At 39.4% G+C, this 19,946-nt stretch overlaps 4 protein-coding genes across 6 annotated transcripts; all 4 read left to right on the plus strand.

Annotated features, from left to right (window-relative positions):
- Positions 1 to 70: 70 nt before the first annotated feature.
- Positions 71 to 3,664, plus strand: LOC122417186 (probable tyrosyl-DNA phosphodiesterase). Of its 2 annotated transcripts, none has more exons than XM_043430511.1 (8): positions 71 to 357; positions 447 to 565; positions 718 to 801; positions 925 to 1,020; positions 1,314 to 1,855; positions 2,101 to 2,628; positions 2,994 to 3,198; positions 3,296 to 3,664. In XM_043430511.1, exons 1-8 carry the CDS (start codon positions 270 to 272, stop codon positions 3,440 to 3,442), a joined length of 1,809 nt encoding a protein of 602 aa, XP_043286446.1. In that variant the 5' UTR covers positions 71 to 269; the 3' UTR covers positions 3,443 to 3,664. The 2 variants fall into 2 exon arrangements, with proteins under 2 accessions (XP_043286446.1, XP_043286445.1); XM_043430510.1 differs by having other exon boundaries at positions 72 to 357; positions 1,311 to 1,855.
- A 249-nt stretch (positions 3,665 to 3,913) lies between these two features.
- LOC122417187 (probable tyrosyl-DNA phosphodiesterase) lies at positions 3,914 to 8,561 on the plus strand. 2 transcript variants are annotated; one of them, XM_043430513.1, is made up of 8 exons: positions 3,914 to 4,228; positions 4,716 to 5,014; positions 5,102 to 5,930; positions 6,283 to 6,579; positions 6,649 to 6,725; positions 6,954 to 7,424; positions 7,857 to 8,076; positions 8,226 to 8,561. In XM_043430513.1, the coding sequence occupies exons 3-8, from the start codon at positions 5,919 to 5,921 to the stop codon at positions 8,358 to 8,360; spliced, it is 1,212 nt and encodes a 403-aa protein (XP_043286448.1). In that variant the 5' UTR covers positions 3,914 to 4,228; positions 4,716 to 5,014; positions 5,102 to 5,918; the 3' UTR covers positions 8,361 to 8,561. The 2 variants fall into 2 exon arrangements, with proteins under 2 accessions (XP_043286448.1, XP_043286447.1); XM_043430512.1 differs by having other exon boundaries at positions 6,283 to 6,725.
- A 1,357-nt stretch (positions 8,562 to 9,918) lies between these two features.
- LOC122417098 (protein THEM6) lies at positions 9,919 to 16,328 on the plus strand. Its single transcript, XM_043430360.1, has 6 exons — positions 9,919 to 10,333; positions 11,002 to 11,200; positions 11,545 to 11,955; positions 12,574 to 12,788; positions 14,339 to 14,524; positions 15,135 to 16,328. The coding sequence occupies exons 3-6, from the start codon at positions 11,799 to 11,801 to the stop codon at positions 15,249 to 15,251; spliced, it is 675 nt and encodes a 224-aa protein (XP_043286295.1). The 5' UTR covers positions 9,919 to 10,333; positions 11,002 to 11,200; positions 11,545 to 11,798; the 3' UTR covers positions 15,252 to 16,328.
- Positions 16,329 to 17,400: 1,072 nt separating this feature from the next.
- Positions 17,401 to 19,601, plus strand: LOC122417099 (protein THEM6). The gene is made up of 3 exons (XM_043430361.1): positions 17,401 to 17,692; positions 18,431 to 18,645; positions 18,961 to 19,601. The coding sequence occupies exons 1-3, from the start codon at positions 17,548 to 17,550 to the stop codon at positions 19,195 to 19,197; spliced, it is 597 nt and encodes a 198-aa protein (XP_043286296.1). The 5' UTR covers positions 17,401 to 17,547; the 3' UTR covers positions 19,198 to 19,601.
- Positions 19,602 to 19,946: the final 345 nt, after the last annotated feature.

Genomic DNA, 19,946 nt, shown 5'->3' on the forward strand with positions numbered 1-19,946 from the left:
GAGCAGGACGGTAAGAGAGGACGAGTCGATAGCTTCGCTGATTCGCCGCTGTGTGAAAGAGCGCGACACAGGACCAACAACGACGGAAATATCTCGTCTGCTTCAAATGTATTCGACAGTAGTATGAAAAAATCAAAACATTTTATATTTTCTAAACTCACGAATAAAATACTTTTTTAAATAGTTCTACGCACTAAATATGTTAACAATTTTGGTGTTCTTCACGCATCCATCGTTCTAATTTGTTTCTTGAACACGTTAATATCAGTATGGACACGCAAAAACCGGTGTGTTCTTATGGGGTTTCGTGTTTTAGAAAAAACCCTTTCCACTTCAAACAGCTGTCACATCCTCAATGTACGTTTTTAATTTAAATATTGAGGAAAGTTATTATTTCTTTATGATCATTTAAAATATGTTTTCGTTCTTTTGAAATTCATTCACAGTCGAAAAACTTTTGTCCAAAATATCCGGAAATGATATTGTTCTTCCTGAAAAATTGGAATTCGAATGCGGTAATCGAGCCCTGTTACAAGAACAATTGGAAATTCTTCGTACGATAGTGGTATTTAATTATTTTTTCCAATTTATTTGGTTACGCTTGTTCCAACGAATAACCTCAAAATCGATTTCACTTATATTTTTAACTATAACATTCTTACTGTGATTGTTAAAATTGTGTTTGAAATATAAATTAATTTTAATTTTTCATTGGAGCAAAATGAAAGTATCGAAAAATCATCACCAAACGGTTCAGGGGAGAGAAAAGTCAATGCATCTGAAAATAAGTCAGACCTAAAAGTGAGTATACTTCAATGAAAATTCAATGAATATAAATGCTTGTGCATCTTTTATTGAAATGATTTCTGTAGAAAACTCAAAGTATCTCATTATAAATTAGCAAACGATTTTTGCTTTTCTCAGCGAAAGAAAAGCACCCCAGAGACTTCCAACACTTCATATACTTCATATAATGAAAAAAGGCACAAAGACGATCAACAAGGAACATCAAACTCAAAGGTTTGTTTGATTTATGTGTCAATAAATTTCATTATATACCCATGAAGAATCCTAGTTTTTTTGTTATCATCTCGTCTTCCATCAAAACATATAAAAATTCTTGTGATCCTAGCAGAGTAGCTTGAAAATTGATGCTTTTATATAATTCATGCAAAATCAAATAAGTTGAGAATATGAATTAGTAGATAAATCACAGTCTAATTTCATAATGGATTGTTTCAAGAGTTGAAAGGGTCGGGATAAGAGAAATGCCATAAAACTAACATAATTTCTGAAAATGGATGTTTCAGCAGCCTGCAGGCAGTGCAAAATCATCGGAAGATATGTCAGACGAAAAGAGATTGAGAATGAGAGAAGCTGTGCTGCGAAAGATGAGAGAATGTGGATCGGAACCAGAATATATTGCACCGATAGGAGATTTTGGTTTAAAGTGGATACTGGCTGCGCCGTATCATATGTTTTTCACAGCAGTGCCAAAGACCCGCGCGACTTGGACACAGAGTTTGAGTGTAACGTTGTCGGAAGTTCTAGACAGGAGCTTGGGCGACATTGTTCAGAGTTTACACATGAATATGGTAGTTGATTTCGGATGGCTTGTGGCTCAATATATGCTCGCAGGTCAGAGTCACAGACCCAAAATGACGGTGTTTTATAACCAGTGCACGGATGACATAGAGTTGCCTGATAACATCGAAGCTCATGTCATAAAATGTCCTACGAATTTTGGGACTCATCATTGCAAAGTCTCGATATTTCAGTACCAAGATTTTGGCATAAGGATCATCGTTTCCAGCGCCAATCTTTATCGCGATGATTGGGAATTCAGAACACAAGGGTAGGCGATGTTTTTATTTCAACAGTCCAAATGATATTTTCTTTTTCAGAAGAAATTACTTGATAATTTTATTCTCATATAATTTTGGAAATAAATTTTCTTTGGGAAATCTTTGCCACGATGTTTATGAATCTTCAAATTGTTAGTATATTTGACTTTAACTCATAAAATGTACGAATCATTAAGCCTTTTGTGAAAATAGTTTGTTTTTGTAGAAAAAGTAATAATTTTATGATTTTCCACAGTTTATGGATATCTCCGCATTTGCCGCGAATGGCTGATTCGGCAAAAGAGACTGAGGGTGAATCGCCGACGGGTTTCAAGCGCGATTTTCTACGTTTTTTGGGAGAGTACGACGGTCGAATGGATAATTGGAAAACGATTGTTTCTCGTGCTGATTGTTCCTCGATAAACGTAGCTTTCGTTGCTTCGGTTCCCGGAAATTTCGAGGTCGATGATACGCGATGGGGCCACCAGAAGCTCGGTGCACTTTTGCGGAATCATGCGAAAGTTCCGGAGAGCGAGACTCGAACGGCTGTCATCGCTCAGGCTTCCAGCATCGGATCACTCGGTCCGAATTACCACAGTTGGATCGGCACACAAATCGTTGCGGCGATGGTCAAAACTCAGGGTCAAAATAAAAACGTACCGGACTTTAAATTCATTTTTCCAACTATTGAAAATTTTAAAAACAGCCACGATATGAGAGAACTTTCTAATTGCCTGTGCAATTCTCAACAAAAGAAACAAGAGTGGATCGTTCCGTATATGCAGTGAGTATCGTCGTTTCCTCGCACTTAATTATTGCTCATTTCACATTTCGTTTCAACAAACGTTTTTCGTCTGCGATAATTCAGTTTGATTATACATAATTTTCTTCGGTTTCTCCAACAACGAAGAGAACGATGTTTGACAGTATCGCTTTTGGTAAATATTTAGAAATTAAACAGAAATTCTCATTATCTACCATTAACTACCATTATCTACCATTAGTATCATTATTCAACAATTACTGATCGATGAAAAAAATAGAATTACGTCGAGTTCAAGAATTTTCGTGAAATAATAGTAATCGAAAATTTCGTAAAAAGCTTCGTGATTTTTTGTGATCCAGAAAATCGAATTATTTCGTTTACAGTAAATGGCAAGCAGAGAAAACGTCTCGAACTCGTGCAATACCGCACATAAAAACGTTTACGAGGATTTCTGAGGACAACAAGCGGATATGGTGGTTTGTTCTGGGATCGGCGAATCTTAGTAAGGCTGCTTGGGGACAACGGTATCAAGCGAAATATCGAATTCTTAGCTACGAGGCTGGTGTCGTGTTTATTCCTAAATTTGTGGTACGATAAATCGAATACCTGAAGAGAAATTCTATAAGGAAAAAAGTGCGATGAACTAAGGAGCAGAAATTTGAAATTTCTCCTCATTGTTTTTCAGACTGGGGAGGAAGATTTTTCAACTTGCGACGACCCTACAAGATCATCGCCAACTTTTCCTATGCCGTATGATTTGCCGCTTACTCCTTATTCCTCCACAGACAGGCCGTTTGTCGATGATTTTTTTCGCGATAATTATCAAAGTTAATGTACACATTTTTATCCTTATTTATTCATCATCGAGAAAATAATTGTGGGAATGCGTTATTTTTATATCCTTTTCGTAAGATTTTGTTGGGAATATTCTACATTCTCAGCACCGGGGAGCAAATGCGACGTGAAAAAATGAATGTACAAGAGAAAAATGTCATTTTGGTATAAAAATTAAAAATGATGCTGCTGAATAATAATGCTCAAAAATTCCACAAAAGTGTTTTGTTAGTAGCTTTTCAATTTCTATCGTACTTACCAGGTGATTCTAGAATGCGGGAGAGTTGGATCTTTGTCTTGAAGGAGTGAAGTTCAAAATACATTTTTTTAGTTATTGGTCTTCACAAGCTTCTCAATTGTTTTTTTTTGTTTTCTCAACTTATCATGATTATCTCAATTTTTTTTCAATTGTCACATAAAATTTATGAGATAATACGATAAAAATAATAGTATTGATTGATACGATAAATACTGAGCATTTATCGTTGTATTAGTCACCACTTGCCACTTTCAGTCACGAAGCTGCATCACGTATGAACTAACGTTTTCGTTTATCACACGTTAATGAAAATAAGCCACAATTCGATTTTTGACTCTTCGCTATATTTTAGGCCGAACGTTTGCTTTGATTTATTTGTTCGCACTTTCGAAGGATTCCCTACTGCTAACAATAGGAAAATATTTTCGTTCCACTGCAGCCGTGTGATCGTCGAATGACAAATTTCTTTAAACCTGAAGACGACTAGTTGACAAACTATTGGTTCGAGTGTTGGAGAAACTATCAGTAAGTTGTTTCTAACATAAATATTTGAATTTTTCTATTAACCATGCAGAAATTTTAGTTTTGTTAATTCAACGATAATTTATTTGTTATTATTTCAATCTTGATGGACTTGGTTTTTCTTTTGAGTCGAGGAATTATAGATTTCATCGCGGTCAAACGCCACCGTTATGGGATATTGAATTGTCAATTGTTCGGAACTAAATATCACTTCCTCTGACACAGTTTGGAAAAAAATGATGATCAACATTGAAAAATGGTGACGCGTATTCTCCCTCGGACAGTGTTATAACGAAAATAAAATTGAAACAAAAAAATATCGTTTTCGTTGATTTATTATTCTCTGAGTTTTGAATGTGCCAAGTTCAAACAAAATCGTTTTTGGGTAAACCTGTTCGAAATTTTCATTCCAGCCGCCTTTGTGTTAAATAAAATTTGCGAATATTAACACCTTTGTCATTTGAAATCATAAAAACTATATTTTTTCTAGAAATCAAGGGATTCATCAAAACCAATTTAAAAAATCGTGTTCATAACATAGCCAAGTATACCATCGGCCTTGGCGCGATTAGCGAGAGCGATGAGAAAATCGAGATTGAAATATTGGAATTCGAAGGACCCCATACGTTTCAAATAGGTGAATACGTCGCTGTCATTGGTGAGGTGAAGGCTCGTGGGGACTTTTGCTGCATGAGAGTTACAGATTTAACAAAAATTAAATTGATCCCTCTCGATGTTTCATCGGATCATCGTAAGAGGAACATGCCAGAGATATCGAAAATTGTAAAAGTAAGTTATTATTTATGTTCGAATACTGACACATCAATCCAACATTCATTTCGAAATGATAACAAGTCTTTTCTTTTATTTTTTCAGATAAAGCGCAGTTCTGAACCATCTACTTCAAAGAAAATATAAGAATTGAGTAACAGCATTGATTTTCGTTCTGCATGGTCCCTCGGTAATTACTGTTCATCGTTTCTTCCGCCACGAAAACTGATCGACAGCGACACACCGCGGAATTGATATTTTCCCGTTAAATTAAGAAAAAAATCCAAGAATTAACGTCGAGGAAGAAATTATTGCTGTCATGCTATATATTTTTTATCGATCTTCAGGATTTGTAAGCTCTTCTTATGAGATCAGTTTTAGTTGCACATATTTTTTGCATCAGTTTATTTTTGTGTGCGGTTTTCAGGTTTTTGTAAATTAAAGAAAGCAAACAGATTAGAAAGCACTTGCGCTCATAGAATGGAGCATTCTTTAATTCCGTTTATCTTCGTCGTCGTATTGCAGAAAAACAATTTAATCAGTTTAGTCCATTGCTATTTCCGCAAAATTGACCTTCACAAGCCTATCTTATCTTCCTTTTAGTTTTAACAATATTACTTTTTTCATTACTCGATCAACTAGCAACGGATAATTGATAAAATTATAAGATAATAATGAGACGAGCAAGTAAAAAATGCACTATAAATCTTTGGATTATTCGAGGCTTCCAGCCAGTGCAATAGTTGCTTTCAGTTCCTGCAAATCAGGCCTTGAAATACGCAGAGACCTATAGCCGTGTGTCTGGCAAAAAAAGGAAAAGTTTCCAAAAATATAGCGACAAAATATAGTTTTTCTCCAATTCACGTTTTTTATCACCGACAAACATAATCCGATCGCAATATTTTCAATTGACTAACAGAAAATGGAAAATCAGGTATGCACTCTAGTTGGTGTGCGGTCGGAAAAGTGCACTCTCTCCTGAGTGTACGGATCTTCTGAATATCAAGTTTCCTACGACGTTTCGAAAATTATAAATCGAATCCTTTTGCTTACTGAAAAACCGAATAACGTCGGAGAAGAGATGCTCGGAATGATTTTTTCACATATATCTTTCTACGATTCTACAGATTCTCATCCTGGTCCATGCGTTTGTTCTGATTTCGAAAAAATGAGCATACTTTGACGAACTTATCATAAAAATCGATTCCGTCCCGTTACCAAGGACTTTTAAAGCATCCAAGTAAAATACGTTTTTGCCATTTCTTGTCAAATTTCTTTATCGTTAGCCAGAGTTGGGAGGACCGGGAGGTGGTTTTTTACATAAATGGGAGAGAGCGCACCCTTATTACATGTTTTTCAACGACTTGTCGACCAATGAAGAGCACCCCTTGAGCGTCAAGTTCTCCGATCTTCTTGACGGAAGCATGGGCGAAATACGACGGAGCTTGCATACGACTCTGACGTCTGACCTTGAATGGATGTGGCAGGAATATGTGAGGGCTGGTTTGGAAGATCAAATCGAAAGTATTACTGTGTTTCGTGACGCTGACAGAGAGCATACGGACTACGCGCACGTTAAAATCGTAACTCACAACGTTTCAGTCCTCCAATCTGAGTACGGCTGTCAGCATGCCAAAATTTCAATATTTCAGTATCGAGATGAAGCCATAAGGATTGTCGTTTTCACCGGTAATCTTAAACCCCATTATTGGAGAGAGTGTAAAAATGGGTGCGTAGGATTTGATACTTTTTCATTCGACGCCCAGGATCTTGAAGAATATTCCGAAAAAAATAATAAAAAACTACGCAAGCTCGACATTATTTTTGAAACCTATTCGCGATTAACAATATTTCGGTAAACCGGAGACACAAAGAGCGTTGCAGGCCAAAAATTTCACCTTTGATTCGCTTGAGTGCTTGCCAGATGTTTGCAATAGGAAATCTTGTCGTTTTTCAGCCTGTGGGTGTCTCCGAGTTTGCCACGGATGGTGGATTCCGCAGCTGACACTGATGGCGATTCCCCAACGGGATTCAAAAGCGATTTCCTCTTGTTTTTGAGGGCGTACGACGATCGAATGAACGATTGGATCGATATTGTTAAAAGAGCTGATTGCTCCGCGGTAAATGTGGCTTTTGTAGCGTCAGTTCCCGGTGTATTTCCAAATGACGATGCTCGGTGGGGTCATAAAAAATTGCGCGCACTTTTACACGAACACATGGTCATACCCGAAAACAAACTTCCCACGACTATCATCATTCAGACATTAGAGATCAGCGAGCCGAATAACGCCTTTCTTCCGTGGGTTCGTGAAAAAATGCTTCGTGCAATGGTCAGACCTGACGAAAATGAAACATTAGTAAATTTACACCTCCTCGCTTCAAGCATTGGACCATTTCTACCAAATAGTTCGATGGCACAATTTATCGGGTGAGCATTAAATAGGTTGAATTAGTAAAAAAGAGGGAAAACACCGCGTGTATTGTTCGAGCGATGTCTTCCTTCGAAATATTTCATTCAACTAATTTCAGGTAGTTTTATTTTTTTGGGGAATTTCCTGATTAAAAGTTCCCAAAAACGTGCCAATTGGGATTGGAGACCTGAGTGGAAAAGTGAGACCCAAAAGAAGTCTCAAATGGGTGGTTTTCCTCTCGATTCAAATCGAGACTTTTGTCCAGGCTGACTTGTGAAAAAAGAATCTTCTTCGGACTTGCAATCTCAGTTTGGAACTCCTGACGTTACATCCATTTTGAATCGAGTGAAGAAACAGTCTCGAATCCTAATTGGCACTTTTCCCTACCTTTTTGAGGGCTCGTGTTAAACTCCTTCGTAACCCAAAGTTTCGAATCGTTTAATTCCTAGGGAAAGTCAAGCTGACCGGTGGTGTGGATCAAACGCACCGTGGCACATAAAAAGCTACGCTAGGCTGTACGACGACGACAAGAAGATTTTGTTTTTCGTTATGGGATCAGCCAATCTCAGTAAGGCTGCTTGGGGTCACGACGGATTTGAATTCGGTGGTATATCGGGACATCGAGTGCTCAGCTACGAGGCCAACGTCGTTTTCTTCCCAAAATTTGTGGTACGATCAATTGGATTATTCAGCAATTGCTGTTCACCTTCGTTATCTCAAGTGATAATACAATGATAAACAAAGTCGGAAGAAATGTTTGCAATGAATTATATAGACGTTGATTACAACGGAAATGAATCGATTTCATTAATTTGCAGACAGGCCAAGAGTGTTTTTTCGTTCGCGAGGATCCTGGAAGACAAGGGCCAATATTTGCCTTGCCATATGATTTGCCTCTCATTCCTCATCGTCGTTTCAATCCGAGGGCTTGGCCCGCAGTTAACGCAGTTTAGGGAAGGTCTGACAGTTTCCCTACATTTTTCCTCAGGTTTTGGGTTTCCCTCGGTCCTGCGACATTGTAGTGGAATGGGCATAAGTTTTAAGAATCAGGATTAAGGAGTTTCGGTACAGGCGATACAATGTTGCCATGCTAAACCATGCTAAAAGCATAAAAAATTTCAAAAAGTTCAGAATTTTATAAAATTTGGTGAACATATTCTTTAGTGCCAAATTTGACTATACAAATTTTTTAAGATTTTTCTTCTACACAGTTATCGAGTAATTGATCACTAAAGTTGACGTGTATAAGCATAGCGTTTCCATAAATATAGGTATACATTCCGGGCATAAGAAATCTGCTTTAATGCGTAATTACTCGATAACTAAGTAGAAGAAAATTTTGAAAAAATTTGTGTTTTCGCACTTGATGTTGAAGAACATTATCACCAAATTTGATCAATTTCTTAATATTTAGACTTTTGTACCGAAACTCCTTAAAAAAATTTTAGCGATTTTCGTCGACTTGAATTGTGGCTCATTTTACATAAGACACTGAATTGGGTCCGCGCTACTGCTGAAAAATTTCTCGACCGAGTTTCGCTCCAAATCCAAGACTGAATCGAGGTTCTTGAGCTCCAAAAAATGCTATCAACCGGCTGCTCTCCTGCGATTCGTTATGACGAAAATTCGTCCTTGAAATTCTCGCAGGAACCGGCCACTCGCGAGGCTGACCGTGGAGTGGAGCGCGTCGTGAAAGCTCTTCGTATTAGTGATGACGGCAAGAGTGACTCGGAAGTGCAGTTTCGCGAATGAGACTCCGGAGGCCACGAGAAGTGCGTTCGCGCCAATACACACTAATCGCATTTTCATTTTTTTCTCTTCCTCCGTGCACACTGAAAGAATCGTTTTTCTACGACACCGAAAATTCCCACGAAATTTGAATCTCTCGATTTTCAAGAAAAATCCTACTCGAGGTCGAAAAAACTTTCGTTCGGAACTTGCGAAATCCCCGATGACGCAACAAACGATTCGTGCTTATTAATAAATCTTACAAGTTCAAAATCACGTCGATACACCAACCGGATCGAAAACTCGATCATCGATCGAAAGTACTGCGATGATGCCGCATCCACCAATATATCCAAATCCCCGATTTCTGTCACCGAATGAAGATAATATTTTGTCCTCGATTTCAATGATGTCGGAGGTCCGATCTTCCGTAAATTTATGCTCCGTCCAGCAAAATGCTGCAACGATAATAAAGTCTCCGTTTTACCATATTCAACAGATTAAAATCGTTGCTTAAGCAATCCTTTCGGCTTCGAGGTTTTTTCGGACTGGGGAAGTTTTTTGTCGAGCGTCACTGCGACACTTGAAGCTGTGAGGAATGCTCCGAAAAAGCGTTTTCCCAGTGTCGAAGACCGCGGGTTCGAAGACTCGACGTAAGACGTTCTACGCATGTGTATTTTCAGAGGGAAAAGAACACGAAAGTACGTCGATGTTAACGAGAAGTTTAATTGTGTTGTGTCAGAGCCGCGCAGGTGCGGACCCACAGTCGCAGCAGCCTCGCGGGGAAATTCATCGACAGTGTACGCACACGGTTGCTCGTAGAAACCCACGAGCGTTTATCACTTCTCTGGCGTCCTGCTCAGCGCGATCAGTTCAGTCTGTAAAATGGCGGAGAACCGGTGACTGAGTGGGAAAAACGCTCTCTCGAAGCTTATCAATTCGAAAACGTTCGTTCACGCGACTAAATCCTCGTCGAAGACGCGAGTCACGAGAAGCTCGTAAATCATTGGTTTAGGAATGAAAAGTGCACTTTTGCCTGATCGGAACGTCGACTCGTACTACTGCAAGTTCAAAACTACCCCGTAGAACGAGTTTTCAAATCCTGGACGAATACTTCCGTCCGATAACCGTGGCTTCGACCACTCAGGAAATTTCCTAAACGGAGTGCTTTCGTGGAAAAATTTCACGGTATTTCGTGGTGAGTTTCTTCGCGAGTTGTTATTCGCCTTTTTCGATCGATCTGATCAGTCTCGGAGGAAGTTTATTTTGGAATTATTCATTTTGCAGTCTCCAGGAATATTGATCGAGCCGGAGAGTTTTTCTTCATTTTTCAACAATTTTTTTCCCTCGTGAAACGACGCAGGGGTAGTGACTCATTGGATTTTTGTCTGGGAGGAAAATTCTGTCGATCGCTTTTTCTTGGGGTCGAAAAAGTTGTTTTTTTCGAAGGACAAGTCCAATGGGGTTTTATCTCGATGACATTTGCTCTGCGAGGATTTATTATCATCGCGGAATGTTGAGTAACGAACGGGCAAAACAATTTTGACGTTTTTTTTTATTCGAGCTTGAAACGCGGGTCCGAAGGACTGAAAATAAAGAAGCGGGAGCGTGCGAGCACGGAAAAATCGTTGAGTTAACTGCTTCGTAGTGTACGTGCTCGCGGTGCGTAAGATGCGACTGTAACACACGTGCGATTGGCAAAACCAGTATTTTACTCGATCAAAAAAGACTTTCACCTCTCGGGGGAGTCATTGAAATTCCACGTGAAACGAAACAGTTCTCATTGACGCTCTACTTTATCAGAAAATCGCGTATATCGCCCTTCGCCAGCGGCCGATTGTATTTTCATTCTTGACTATTTTACAGCTGTCGCACTGCGTTATCTCGCTGCTGTGATTTCGAGCACCAGCACACCGAGCATGGCGTTGGTTGGAGGGTTGACGAGAGCCAATAATGGGACTGAGCCTCCGAAAATCAAAAATCCTCGTTCCTTCGGTTAATCTTTGGAAGTAAACCGTTTGGAATTTCGAGTCCCACCGTCCAGGAAACCCGTTCACAATATCCAGTAAATACACTAGTTTTACTAAAAATTCGTAAAATAGTTGCTTTTTTTAAAACTTTAGTTTTTAACGAAATTCCAAACTTTAGAATAATCTGCTCGTCAAATGAATTCCGAGCTACGAAAACAAACTGCCAGAAAATCCGTGGCACCATTTCAAGGATGCGATTTCTGAAAAATTCTCAAAAAATCACTTTTTTTTCGAGAAATCTTACCAAATCTCAATTTTACGATACGGAATTGATTTTTCAACGAATTTCAGCAACCCCCGATCAAGTTTTGAGGAAAAAATAGTCTTTCTAGAACGTATAAGAGTTACGTACGAGGGAGTAATTTTTTATTCAATTCAGATGAAAAGCGTAACCCGGAAGGAGCAAAAGCAGTGGGAGGCGACCGCAGACGCGAATCGATAAGTCGCAACGCGACCAAAGCGGGACGAGGGCCTATATACACGTATATTTTCCTAGTTTTCGAAGACTGAAAGTTGCCCAGGGTGGATGTGAGAAAGAAGGGAAGAGCCTGAGGGAAAAAATCCACCTGTGCAGAGGAGGAATACTTGAGGAAAGGTTAGGGAAGACGAATCGTACGTTTCGGGGAAGAAAAGATGTTTGCGTGCTGGGTTTTGACCGGTTTCCTCGGGGCAATTGTTCTACTTTACGCCCTCATTGAAGTTCATTATTTTCTGAGGATTTTCGTCACCGTTTTTTTCGCAAGGTTCTGCAAAAAGCGAGTCCACATACTCGACGAAACGTCCGTCTACGGTGAGCAACTTATTCTTCGTTCTTCCATTTTTCAGGCTGAAAAAGCGCTTTCCGAGGCTCGCGGATACGATTATTCTCGCGCGTTTCTTTCCCGATCAATTCCATCATTCCTATCCGGTAAGCCTCTCGCACCTGTGAATATTCCTCGGCGACGAGCCAAATCTCGAATCCTTACAATTTCCGTACTTATCTCCGCGCGGAACGTCAACCTTGACCGGCGTGCCTTTTCACGATAGTTGTGGGTCAGTCGTCGAGTGCACATGACCCTGCCTTCGAATATCGATCTTCATTAGGGCAAATAAACAACGAGAAAGAGCCTTAATTGCCAGGGAAATACTCATGCTAGAAAATACACTTCGATTTTTCCATTTGCTCGTTCATAATCACGCGCAGTTAAACTTCAGACTTCGAAGAAACTTTCTTCGATGACGAAACGTCATTCCCAGATTGTCATTCTTCATTCGTCAGTAAAAACATCATTTCCTTCCACTTTTTAATGCTCAAATTTTAGTATCGTTGAAATGTAATTCGAGTTGGAGCAAAGACATTCCTGAGGATCTATTTTTATGGTGAATTAAGATGGAGAAATAAAATGATTTTTTTTTATTCGAACGACAGGAATTTGTACGACGACGGACGTCGATACTCTGCTGTACCACATGAACAACGCGAGATATCTGCGCGAGCTGGACTTCGCACGAGCTGATTTTTACGAGAGAACGAATCTCTATCGTGAAATTTGTTCGCAAGGAACGGGCGTAGTTCAAGGGGCCGCGACGATACGTTACAGAAGATTCCTCAAGCCTCTGTCGATCTTCAAAATCATATCGAAAGTAAGTCCAAGTCTTTTTTTCCATTTTTCAGTCCGAGCGGAGTGCGTATAGATTTGTGTGCATTACACTTCGAGTTTCGAGCAATAATATCGCGAACGTGAAATGAGATTCGTCAGAGAGCGAGCACCGTCCGCTTTCCAAGGCTCCGAGGATCGTTGCCTTCTGTCAATAAACGAGTCGCTTCGCTAAACGTTTGCCCGGAATAACCAAAAGCAAACGCCTCTCACTTCGTCCCCACTTTACAGTGACTAATCTCTTCGCAAAATTTGGCTTATCATTACTTTCGTCGTGTCGATGCACTTTACCTGCAACTCTCTGCCTTTCAATCGACATTCAATGTACTTAGCGATGCTGGCTCATCCGAAGAATCACCATTTTCGATTGCTTGAACAGATTTTCAACAAATACCGAAAGGAGACGTGATAATTCGAAATAAATCATTCCTCTTCTTTCGAAACATCATTTTTTTCGTGACTTTACGAAAAAAATAAAAACACAACAATTTCAGAACACATTTCGGTGTAGAATGAATGACTAATTATCGTGCAAACTTTATTTGTGGGCTCGAAACGATAAAAAACGAACCATCGTATCTAATTGAATGAGCAATTTTTCTCATTAAATCTTGTTCATCAACAAAAAATAGGGTAAGTATTTACAGTGCTTACTTTTGCTAAAAATCGTAGTAAAGTTTTTTTCACCATTGTTGTCAATAAAAAATGATGTGGGGCTTTATTTTAGGAAGGGGGAAGGTACAAATACCGAAAAAAATTAGAATGGGGAAGGTAAAAAAAATATCTAATAATAATATAATAATAATATCTATAATTATCTTCAATTCGTAGAAGTGGTTGGGTGGGTCTGGAACATTTCCTCATTTCGTATTTTGATTTTCCTACCTTCCCCTTCGTGATTTTTTTCAGATTTAAAAAGATTTTTGATAAAATTTTTACCTTCCCCCTCCTTAAAATTAATCGCGATATGATTTTTCATCAATGATAATGCTTGAAAAATAATTTGGCATTTTTTTCAGCAAATTAAGTATTGTAAATATTTACCAAAAATTTGGTGATTGAGTTCTTACTCAATCTCGTTTGATTCCCACCGACTATTATTTTTTCCTCCAATTCAAACTTCAGCAAACTCTCTCGTATTTTTTTATAGCAAAGAGTTCTCGGTACACAGTAAGCTTGCATACAAATTGAATTATCTTTTCCACGTTTCAAGGTAGCTCGTTAAATGGTGGCTTTGCAAACAACGATCGAGGAACTATACCTGAAAAACATTTGCGCATATATCAGGCGACCGCGGTAGACCCGATGATGAACATTGGACGAATCTCGAAAACGTTAATGCGAAGAAAAGAAAAATAAGATTGAATCGTTTCTCACAATCGTGGCCGTGCTTGCTTTGCCCACGACTAGGCTCATGGTTTCTTCCGATTTGCATTAATTTGTCATTAGTATTAACTCCGGAGATGAACCCCGTGATTTATTTGCTCGTTTTATATCTGTCCTTTTTATTTTTTGCATTATTATTTTTTTCTCAAGATTATTTACTGGGACGAAAAAACGATATTCATGGAGCATCGTTTCGTCACTCCCACCGACGGTTTCGTGAGAGCAATTGCAATCTGTCGTCAGCGCTTGTTGGACTGCAGCGCCGAAGCTGTCATGTGCGCACTCATTGAACGAGGAGTCAAGCAAAACGGTAGCGTCGAAGTTGGAGTCACACAGGTACGTTGAAGCGACCTGATTCGCCAATCCCAGGTATATTTTTTGTGAAATTCCCACTGTAATGTGGACGCACAGTTAGATTATGAAATTCTGAAAAGAAAAATCCTTACTCGTATTCTCCTACGACCAACCGTTATCGAGATATCAGCGAATTCATGCGGCAGCCAATCGGAAGACAGTGGCGTCACGCCCCCTTCGTTGTTACGACGCTTCGGATTCGCTACCGCACTAATTCGCTGATATCTCGCGAACGGTTGGTCGCAGAAAAAAATGCGAAAGGGCTCTTCTGCTTGGAATTTCACGATCTATTCGATCAGTGAACATTTTGAGACACCCGATTCAACAGTCGCCTCAAGAAATCGGTTTTATCGGAAAGTATCGAATCTTGCGTATTCAAATGCTTACTCACCGACGCATGAGTCACTCCCTAATTACGAGGTAATAAACGACCAGCATTTATTCTAATCGGACTTAACTACCATCGACAATCAACTCGTGATAATTTTAACGATCGATCAGAATAACGCAAACAAACAAATGCTCGTAAAAAATTCATGAGATTTCTTACAATTCTTGTAATTACCGTTTTTTTCGATCATAAAATCATCAGATTCCACACGTGCGTCCAGAGATTCCTCCGGAAGTGGCGAGGTGGCTCGAGTGCAACGAAATATCTTCAGCAGCGCTGAGGCAACGTCCCGGAGCATCGGAAAACACGAATTGCTGACCCAACTTCCAGGATCCCAGAGGATCCGAAATCGAAAATCATTTGAACCAAAGCGAAATAAATAACGTTACGAGAATTCAGGGAATCGAGAGACAATCGATCGTCGAACAGAGGGTCGTGTACAGTAACCTTTGAAACGAAATACTGCATTATCGAGCTTGCTTACCCTGGAAATTATCTCGTCGATTTTTCCCACTTGCCATATGCTCGAATTAAATTCAACGGCTAATAAAAATCGAGAGTTTTCCATTATCCGCGTTATCCAATGAAACTCCATTTTTTCCTCGACCGACCTGCTCGGGCGGTACTTCAGAATGTTTTGTAACTAAATCGTCGCGGTCGGTTGGCAAGAAAAAACTTTAGAAATTTGATAATCAGTAGAAAAACTCTTCAATAAGGAAACTTTTGTCAGCACACGAAAAGTTTATTTTTTCAAGCTTTTCATGAATATTTTCAACTTCCAATTTCACTGCTTCGGAGAACGGAAATCGGTTCAACGTAAATATCAACGAGGTTGAATATCCAAAACCGAATTGATTCTTGAATAATAATTTTATAAGTTTGGGAAGAAATAGACATTTTTTTCACGACGAGAGTAGTTTAGCTTCGGTATAAATGATTTCCTTGCACATTAAATCGATCGAAACTTCAATTTTTCAAAGTCCGTACCAATCACTCTCAAGGCCACTCGTGCCTGAAACATTTATCTCGTCGCGATGAAATAAAAAGTATTAGCACGACAAATAAAAAAAGAAAAAACTATACAGGGTGTGATCCTCAAATAAAAAATGAGTATTTTGCGGTAAAAAATAACGGTATGCGTCCGTCTTCGTATTTGACTGTAAAGTGATAACCTCGGTGTAAATAATAAATAATAACTGTAGAAATATCGAATGGTAAAAAGGAGAGTAAAAGTTTTACGGATTCTGTAATGTTCTTGAAATATTCCTGTTGACACGATTGAACCATTGTACATAACAATCAGAATAGCTTGTTTATTTTAACTAATTAATAATGATGTATATATACACGAGTACTTTCTTCCTAATCGAAATAAAGAGTCAACGATGCCTTGAATCGAGACCTCGTTAAATCCAATTCCACCGTTAACTATTATCATTGGAATGATTTACAATAAATTTATCAATATCGACTTTGCGCGATTCATTTCGCAACGATAAATTTAACGATAAAAAACGTTGAGATTCAACTTCGCCGTTTGTGTTTTTGAATGTAATGAACTTTGAATGAAACGAAATTTCAGTTGTGTTGTTTGATAAATTCAAATACAAACATCGAGATTATTCAGTCAGTGAACGACTTTGCTTAACCTCACCTTCATTCAGCTGCAATTATTTCAACATAAATTATTCTGAGTTCGTGACCTGCTGGACGTTACGAAATATATTCTCATCAAAGTCGTTGTACATTTATTTGCTCGATTTGAGCCTCGATTCACGAAAGTATCTTTTCGAGTACCTAGAAACGAAAATTTTGATGAACGATGAAAAAAGTCAATGTCAAAAATGAATGTTTGGGTATTTCTCAAAATCATGTTTTTCCGTTACCGAGCCCAGAAATAATCATTTTCTTGATTTTCGCTCACGAATCTAGTCACTCGGCTTTTGAAAACGGGACTTTCTATAGTTTTCAGATTTTTTTTCTGCCCTCACGAATTCAATGTTAATTCCATTGACATTTTTCGGACCGCTGTGACCAAAAACTATTTTCAAAAAATCGAAAAGCCTCCGAAAACCTGGTTTTTTCGACTCGCTGGTGACGGATTGTAACTAGGAAATCTCGCGATCGATATTAATATCTCTCAGGATTTCAACGGGGCATGAGAAGTGTAAATTGTATTCAACTCTTGAATTTCACGAAAAAAGTGGCTCTGAATAATGGCGAAATATGAAAACCGACGAAAAAATCGTTTTTTTCCGAAAATTATAAAAAGCCCCGTCCTCCAATTTGTTCTCGTTCCTGCCTTCCCCGAATCTCAATTTATCAAAACATAAAACCTGTTTGAGATTCTCGATCAAAGTTACGAGAGGTCTCGAGCGTCACTGCAACAGATTGCTTTCTCGGAGGAGTGAGAGAGCGTCGCGGGAGAGTGGGAAACGAGCGACGAGCGCGTCGGATAGCGGAACCGCGGAGTGGGTTTTGTACGTCAAGTTCACTTATAGCGTCAGCAGTCTCTCGTCGTTCGACGTCGACGGAGGATCGAGTCGGGGTAATTGAATAAGATAGTCGTCGAAGGATCGATTGATAGAAGACTGTTGAACCGAAAAGCATCGCCATGACGTGTGCCTGGAGCTGGTTCACCATCGCGATTCTCTACATCCTCTTTGATGTTAATTACTTCTTAAGAATAATCTTCACCATCGGCTGGGGACGACTTTTCCAAAAGAAGAAAAAACTTTTCGATGAAACTACTATTTATGGTGAGCGACAGACCAAAATTTATTTGTGAGCGACCTCCGCGATGGAGTGAGCGTCGGAAAAAATCGGTGGAAAATAACCCTTTGGATGTCGAACGAATTTCGGTTCTCTAGTTATTAAACTCGCGATAGAATCGCGCGAGAAGGTCGGAACCGGTTTCGATAACGGTAGTAATAACTGTTCCCCGTTTCCTCGAGGATCCACGTGGCCAACTTTTCTACAAAGTGAAAAGCTGGAAGCCACAGTGACTCGTTCGAAAACGACTGTTTCCTCGTGAAATGTCGATTATGAAATTTCCAGAAATTCAAACCATTTGCCTCGGCGTATTCGTGGGAGCTGCTCGCGCGCTGAAACGGCCTGTTGCTTCGTGACGTTGTAAACACGAATTGCGATCGGGGGTCAGTCGAATTTCGCGAGTCATCGAATCAAGAATTCTTCGATTGGCACTTCTCGACGATTCGACGTTCGCTAAACACGATCGACAATTGTTCAGTCGATGGAGACTCCGGAATTTCGTAAACGTCCAATATTCGAGACTCGAATTCCAATTCTTAATCAACAATTAGCAATGCTAATTTATCAATGAGTCAAGAAACAATGATGCATCGATTCCCTAACGAGTTTCCTCACGCAAACACTCGCTTTCCAAAGCTCCTGATTAAACCGCGTTGGAAAATAATTCGTTGCGAATTCCAACGAGCGTCGAAGATAAATTGCCTTTTTAATTGATGCGTTTTCAGGCCTGTGCACGACTCAGGACGTCGATCTGTTTCTCAAGCACATGAACAACGCGAGATACCTCAGGGAACTTGACTTTGCTCGATTCCATTATTATGACAGAACTGGAATTTATGCTGAGATCAGCAAACGAGGAGGGGGAGCGGTACAAGGTGCATCTTCGGTTCGATACAGACGCCCGTTGCCCATTTTCGCACCGTACAAAGTCACGACTAAGGTAAACCGGTGGCACATTTTTTTCTCTGTTATCACACTTATTTATATAATGAATTTGTTCTTCGAACTTCGGCTGACTGGATTCCAAGAATTCGGATTTTTTTCCTAACGAAGGCTCACGTGATCGCTGCGAGCAATAAATTTCTGAATTTTTATATTGCTCCAGTTTCATTTTGACTTTTCATTCTTCCGCAAGGTTCAAATTCTCTGCTTTTTTGTTTATTGAAAAACTCTGTTCGAGGGTACGAAGTGAAAATTCAGGATTTTTCGAAAAAAGATGGTTTTGATCGTCGTGTTTTTTGCCTGTAAATTTCAGCTGCTCTACTGGGACGACAAAAGTTTTTATCTCGAGCATCAATTCATCACTCTTTCGGACAACTTCGTGCGAGCAGTGATTTTGAGCAAGCAAGGTGCAACCGGACTGAAAGTCTCAGTTCACGAAATAATTGCGGCGATCGAGCCTGAGACGAAGTGTCCTCCAGTATCGAAAGAGCTGCAAAGCTGGTTCGACTCGATGGAAGAATCTTCGCAGAAACTGAGGAAGAGCAACTGATCGAGAACGAAGCAAACCGCGAAAGGCTCGAACCGTTTCCGGAGCCCTTAATATTTCCCTTAATTGATAGACTGATTACGTGATTATTCGTCAGGGAAAAAATCGTCTAACGATTGCGCTCGCGAGTGTGAAACTTATTTAAAAATGGAAAAATAATTTATTTATGTTATTCGGTTCCTTATCGTTTGTAATGTAAATCGCGTCGATCTCAGCTCAACTTCGTAAACTTTCGATCGAATTCCCAAAAAGCTATTTCCTCTAATATTAAGTCCTGTACTCGTTAGGTATTCCGAACGAGCAGCCGAAAAAGCTTGCCCGAAACAATTACATTTGTGAATGGTTGATAATTTTTCTACCAAAGTAGGACATTTTTTCAAGGACGAAAATAAATGTTCTATTCCGCAGCCTCTTTCCGGTATTTTTCACCATTCCTTGGTCTCCGAGAAAAATTTACATTTTGGGCAACCGTGAAGGGCGAAAAAAAAAATACAAAAAAAAAATTGTGAAAAAACGTTCGTTTTTCGTTTGATCAAAATATAAAAGCTGCATTAAAAATGTTTCGATTATAATTTCCATGGAAGGTATCGTTCCGTCGTTCTGCTCAAGACTCAAAATCGTAGATGGCGCGATCTGTACGATCCGTGCATAATGGGAACGTACCGCGGGATCGCGAAGACCGGCTGCGAGTAAAAGAGTGGCCACGGAGTGATCGAGTAACGAAAGACAGCTCGACGATCGCGTAGCTGAAA

The sequence above is a fragment of the Venturia canescens genome, chromosome 10 (genome assembly GCF_019457755.1).
Source record: "Venturia canescens isolate UGA chromosome 10, ASM1945775v1, whole genome shotgun sequence".
Classification (NCBI taxonomy): Eukaryota; Metazoa; Arthropoda; class Insecta; order Hymenoptera; family Ichneumonidae; genus Venturia; species Venturia canescens.